The sequence below is a fragment of the Lissotriton vulgaris genome, chromosome 1_2 (assembly GCF_964263255.1).
Source record: "Lissotriton vulgaris chromosome 1_2, aLisVul1.2, whole genome shotgun sequence".
Lineage (NCBI taxonomy): Eukaryota > Metazoa > Chordata > Amphibia > Caudata > Salamandridae > Lissotriton > Lissotriton vulgaris.
The window spans coordinates 203,195,396-203,202,266 of record NC_141686.1 but is presented as its reverse complement, the minus strand read 5'-3'; the positions used below and the strand labels follow the sequence as shown (position 1 = coordinate 203,202,266).

Below are 6,871 nucleotides of genomic sequence, written 5' to 3'. Positions count from 1 at the left end.
AAGGAAGCACATGCACTTATGACTGGTCTGCATTGGTAAAGTCAACAAAAATAAATCTGCAAATTTGAGGCAAGCAGGCACAATCCTGGAGAAGACCACCTTAAGGCTGTCAGGTCTAGTATAGGGTTACACTAGGTGAAAAGTAAAGAGTTTTTGTGTTCATAAACAGCTTCATATCACAAGCAGTGGAATTTGAAAATGTCTTTTTTAAGAAGTGGACACATAATTTTACCCATTGTTAGTCATCACATTCATATAATGATGCTAATGATGATCCTGTTGCATACACCTTGAAGACTTCTCCTTCAATCTCTTCCTCCATTATTCCTTTTTCTGCAGGTACAATCCTGGCAAGACCCTAAATGGACCAAGGGAACCTGACTAGAGTGAAAGAGTTCATCCTTCTAGGACTCACTGATATTCAAGAACTGAAGACACCACTCTTCTGGATGTTCCTTATGATTTTCATATTAACTATTTGGGGCAACTTGAGCATCATAACTCTGATATGGATCTCCTCTCATCTTCACACACCAATGTATTTTCTTCTTAGCAATCTTTCAGTGCTAAACCTGTGCTACTGCTCTGTCATAACACCTAATATGCTGGCAAATTTCCTTGTAGAGAAACAGATTGTGTCTTTTTCTGGGTGTGCAGTGCAGATGTTCATATTTGTCATGCTTGGAAGTACAGAGGACTTTCTTTTGGCCTCAATGGCCTATGACCGCTATGCTGCTATATGCCATCCTTTGCACTATTCATCGATAATCACTAACAAAGTATGCGTTTATCTTGTGGTTGGGTCATATCTTGGGGGCTTAGCAAATTCTCTGGTACAAACCACTTTTACTTTTACATCGACATTTTGTGGCCCAAACCAGATCTCCCATTTCTTGTGTGATATTCCTCCAGTGCTAAAGCTCTCCTGTTCTGACACCACTCCTAATGAAGTTGCCCTGTTCATTGTGGCTGGTGCCATGGTCTTTGGATGTCTGACAGTGATCCTTGTGTCTTATCTTAGAATAATCTTAACCATCCTGAAGATACGCTCCTCGGAAGGAAGACGTCGAACCTTCTCCACCTGCTCCTCTCACTTTATCTGTGTAACTTTATTTTTTGGAACAGTTCTTTTTATGTATTTTAGGCCAAGTTCAAAGTATGCTCTGGATCAGGACAGAGTGGCTTCATTATGCTACACTGTGTTCATCCCCATGCTGAACCCTTTGATCTACAGCTTGAGGAACCAACAGGTAAAGATGACCATGTTGCAACACCTAAGAAAAACATGTGTCCTAAAGTCAAGTATCTGGTAGATTCATGAGTAAATTCAATCTTCTTATGTTTGATTTTTTTCCACCTCCTGTACATAATTCTTCTATTTGTGCATTCTGATTTCTATGTGTATCTGTGTCCACAAGTGTCTTTTATCTCTTAGCTACTCAATATCTAAAGAAGAGGCTGTGTCTTCGTATGTTTATCAAATGTCAGCTGCCTGCCTATAGTCCTTTTTTAGGTCTCGCCTGAGCCAGCGCATGCGCTTCCCTGGCGAAACATTTAGTAAGTGGGCTTGAAAAATCCGACCACCCGTTTTTGCTTGTGGCTTAGAGCGTGCAGTTACACATACAGTCATGAGCACAGGCGCCATATGGCTCTCCTGTCTCATCATCGCTCATTAAGTGCATCGCTCACGGGCACCTTCCAGCCCGCGATCGCATTCACTATTAGTTTCAATTGTCTCAACTTGTTTAATACTTCATCGTACAAATATATCTCCACATTGGCATACACCTCTTTCCTGAAAATTAAATGCTCTCTTCCATAAACCTTTTTCTTTTCTTGACCATTCTATCAAAATAGTTAAGAACATTGACAAAATGTTCATCCTTCCCTTTCTTGGATTTTAAGGAGCCTTCCTAGTAGATTGTTAAAATAGTAAAGGGAGAACATAACAGCAACACTCCTTTCCTCTACATTCCGATAAGGCTTTATTGGTACCTGTACCAGTTACTACTCCTTCTGCATCCTCACGTTTGCTTCAAGTCAGTGCTGTGCGGTTGTAGGCTATGTACCTAGAGCAGCTGTCATTTGGCGAGACAACACCAGGTTTTACAGTGCACAGAATTACGTTTGCGGAGGCATGGCAACAGTAGGCGACACAGATGTTCCACACTACCCACACAAACATAGTGGAACATGAGCTTCTGCCTCGAGTTTTACCTAGGATGGCGTGGGAAGTTCGCATGGGATACTGTTAAATTTTGCGAACGTCACATGGTGCCCGTTTTAGGATCAAACTTATGTCTGCTACATTTTACCCTGTATAATTTAAGCTGCTTTACATTCATAACTGTGCATGCAGCATACTGCAGCTAAAACTACTAACACTTTCCAATCTTGAGAGATATGTGTCAATATTACGACACAGATTAAAACACGTCAGTAGAAACTATAAAATACAAGCATTGAGTACTGTAAAATACAAAACAAATTACGACCTCCTGTAAGTTAAGCATGCGCGTTGCTGCTGTTCAATGGGTATAAAGAAGAGTACTGATAAATCAGAGCAGCAGTGTTCCAACGTGAATGACTACGCTGACAGGTATGCGATTGGGAAAGTGCAACAAGTCCTGTTCCAGGGCGCAGGCCCAGGGACCTCTCAGCCAATAACCAACAAATCTACTTCTAGCCAATAATCCATGAGAAGCTCTCCTAACCATTCCAGATTGATTATTCTTTCCCAACTTCTGAGAAAAATGTTTCCTTCTACATGATTTGTGAGCACCGGCATGCCTCACGGTGTGGTCTGAAGATCAAGATGGCTGACGTTGCAATGAAAAACTGGTTAGGGACATTGGACAGGCTTAGGCTATATGTCACATACTGAGAGCCCGATGGAGGGTCAGCAGTGCCAGGAGAAGAAGGATCATGGTTATGGACTTTTCCCGAAAGGCAGAAGCGGGGACAACCTCAGGGCTCTTTTCTGTATCAAAGCCTGTTCACACTTTAACCACAAGTGCCGGGTCATGCTCACCATCTCTTTGGACAGCAGTAAATTTAGGTCGGGAGGCACCTTGAAGTGCATATGAGGTGACGGTCTATTCCACCTTTACATGGATGGCTGCGTAGTTCAATGGAGTGTCTTGGCAACTATTATAAAGCTTCCTTTTCAGAGGTGTATTATTTATCCAACCAATGTAGTTTGTGATTTGGTCTTTATCTGAGTAGATGTTGTACTCTCATTTCTGCTTGGTGCTTGAGTATTGCATATACGGGCCCTCGTTGATTTAATTGAGGGTGAACAATATTTTTGCAGTTTTAAATAGCGAAACTTTATCCCAAGGGCATTAAAGCGAATCAGAATATATCACTTTAGCTTCCACTTTACAGTACCACATAATGGACCAGGTTATTTATAACAAGGGGTAGCTTGTCTCCTTTCTGGTGAAGAATTGGCTTGGTAGTTTAGTCTGCCCTGTTCCCATGATGCACTGGGCCAGGGACAGACTGATTTGCATATAGCCAGGTTCTGAGCTGGGATGGGGCAGTGAGATAAATAACGGTGATGGATCAAGCCCTGATCTTTGGACTGGGTAAGAGTGGTCTGTTTAACTCAGACACTCTGTTCATCACCACCCCCTTTTTGTAAACCGTTAATGGACCAGGGCTAGGCTTTCTCTGCAGTTTAAAGCTAATGTGTATGCCCATAAGTTAATGCTTTTCGACATTGAATTCATGGTTCATTAATACAAAGCTTTTATTATTAGGGTAAGCATTTTAAGGAAATGTTATACGCTCGAACTGCGCTACTTACAGCGTTTCCTCCATAAAAGCAAGCATTGGCTTAGCCAATAGGTCTTCCCTTTAGGACCTTATAAGTGTTTACCCAAGCATCACTTGATGTTGTTGCACCAAGGATATTGTGATAGATAACTAAACACTTATAAGGTCCCAAAGGCGAGACCTATTGGCTATGCCAATGCTTGTGTTTGTTAGTCGGTCTGTCATCTATCTACCCACCAGTCTTTTTCCTTGACTATCTATTTGGCCATCCAATCTGTATCCATCATTATGGTCAAAGTTAAGAATAAGTAGATAGCCTTATATGTTATGTATAAGGATTTATGCCATGATATTGCTGTGTTTCTAGTTAGATTGATAGTGATGTGTCTCTATACGTGGACTCAACCCCTTGTAATAGAGATATTTGAATGTAATATTTGTTATCACTGATATTGTTCATCTACCTTTTGTAACTTCCAGTGAAGGTGTCAGCTTCAGTGGTTAATATAATGACATGTATGATGCTTCAGGCTACCAGAGAAGGTGTCTATATGAATTAGATATCTCTTCAATGTCACTCTTTCACATTATTTTCTTAAAGGACCCATCTGGCGAATAATGTCATGATGAAAATCAAAACTCCAGCTGACATCATCAGTCAAAAAACATTATGGAATAGCAGTTGGTTGCGACTGTAAGAGTAACACGACTGATAGATGAAAACTGCTTTTTTTCACTACATAGGATGTAGCATTTAATGCTGAAATTGCCTTCACTATTTTTAAGGGACCTTCTTCAAACCTTAGTCACTCAGATGAAACCTGAAGAGATTCAGAGATTGCTAGGAAAAAGAGACCATACCAATTGCTAGTTAGCAACCTAAATCGTAATATATTCAGTTGGCAAAATAAAGCTGTTATACTGTGAGAAGGAACTCGGAAGCTCTGTGTTGTAGCAAAGATGCTAGATCAGGACAAAGTCCATGTTGCTTTTCCATATTCTTTAAGAAAAATTGTAATCGTCGGATTTTGGCAGAGGAGTATCAGCTGGAATACCAATTCCTCAATTAGGAGTGGGAAGGTCTGCAAATTGATTCCTTAGGTTACACCAAGATTGACAATATATGTTCAACAAGCGTATTCCATTGTCATAAGTTAGGTATGGGCGCCTAAAGGAGAATAACCAGCCAAAGAGTTCAATGTCATTTCATTTTAAAATGTCATGCCTGTGTTTACTTTTTGAGTTTGCAGATGGGTGGATCTATTGGACAACTTATGAGTATCTCTGCACTTGGGAGACCACGGGGATACACATAATCTCATCTCTCCACTGCGAGAGAACGCCTGCCCATAGGATACAGGCAGTAATTATGAATGAAAATGAGTGATAACATATGAAATATATTAATTATTATTTTTTTTTACCGCAGATGTTTTCACATTTTTTTTTGTTACTAAATCTTTTAGAAATTTGTAGGGATTAAAAGTCTGTTTGTAATTGATATTTTGAGCAATTACAGCTGTTTAATTGGGATATATAGATTTGTAATGCATGAGTTTCATAGAGATCCGTAATTATACATTACTGGCTTCTCAGCACCAGATATATAAACCTCTTGCATTTCGCATTCCTTGTTCAATTCAGCAAAATTTGTTGTCATATTTTCAAAGCTGTGCACTGTTCGTAACATGAACTTGGCACTTGCCACAAGTTCTGTGTTGCGTTAAAACTTTTTTAATGTATGCAAGTTGGATGTTCCCATGCAAAACCATTGCATATCCAACCCAGTGATACTTTCAAATGAAATGCAGACTCCCACAGTATATCGTAAAGGTCAAATTGTATTAGAAAAACACAAGTTGTCCTAGCAGGGGCAAAACTCAGCACCATTGTCACTCTATATATAGAAGCATCACTGATTTCATCACACACTCATTTTCTAATTTCTGCTATAGAAATTGTGCTTGAGAGTCAGTCAATATCTGTGACAACGCAATCTACAATGAAGGAGGAAAGAGAGTGTTCCTTGACAGAGAATCAGCTGACTAAACTAAGGAAGGAGGAAGTGATTACATTTTACAGACTGAAGACAGACAGCATATTTGCTTTTCTGGACACAATTGAATCAACTTTGCAATCCACACCTGGATGATCAAATGCAATTCAACCACATGTGTATTCCAAAGCACTCGTACCAGGCTGCCTGGTATTTCCCTTGGTGTACTGGATGCCATCATCAAACTTACTCCTCAGTATCTCCATTTTCCAAATAGATTTGAAAAGCAAATGATGACAAAGCATGGCTTTTATGAGATTACCCAATTTCCATGTGTTAGGAGTGATAGAATGTGCACAAATTCAATAAGTATCGTCAGATGTAGTTGCACATATATACATGAACCAGAAGCACAAAAACCCTATCAATGTGCAAGTAATTACGGATTTTAAATAACATTTTACAAATATTGTAGCAAGGTATGCTGAAAGTGCCCATAATTCTTACACCCTAAAGGAAATTATCATCTCTTTCAGACTGTAGTTTATGTCAATATATGTACAAACTTTACATTTAACAGTGTTTCTTAAAATAATATTAAAATTATATAAAATTATAATGTTTGCAAATGTTTTATTATAAATTAATTTATTTACGTCCAGATGTACGACCAGCAATTTTGTAACTCGCAAATTACCTCGCAACTGCGACGGGATGTACATTACTGTGTTTACCACTGTTTGCGATTCTCAATGGGGACACAAATTGCGAGGGTCATGAATATTAATGAGCCTCTTGCAATTTGCAAAACCACTTGGGAATGGCAGGCCCTCCCCGTTATGGTAGCCTGCTGGGCCCAGCAAACCACCATGTCTGGGACTGCTTTAAAATGTTTTTTTTTATGCAGCTGGTTTTCCCTAAAGGGAAACGGGATGCATTTAAAAAAAAAAAAACATTTTTGCTTCATTTTTTAAGGGCAGGCAGTGGTCCCTCAGACCACTGCCTGCCTTTAAAACATATTATCAGATCCTGTCACGAAGGAGAAGGGTTACCCCTTCCCATTCTCCTCTCCATTACCACCTTCATGAAGAGTGT

The 6,871-nt window shown here is 39.6% G+C and overlaps 1 protein-coding gene across 1 annotated transcript; it reads left to right on the top strand.

The window, feature by feature from the left end:
• Positions 1-362: 362 nt before the first annotated feature.
• On the top strand, positions 363-1,313 carry LOC147734946 (olfactory receptor 5AR1-like). The gene has a single exon (XM_086952531.1). The coding sequence runs from the start codon at positions 363-365 to the stop codon at positions 1,311-1,313; it is 951 nt and encodes a 316-aa protein (XP_086808657.1).
• Positions 1,314-6,871: the final 5,558 nt, after the last annotated feature.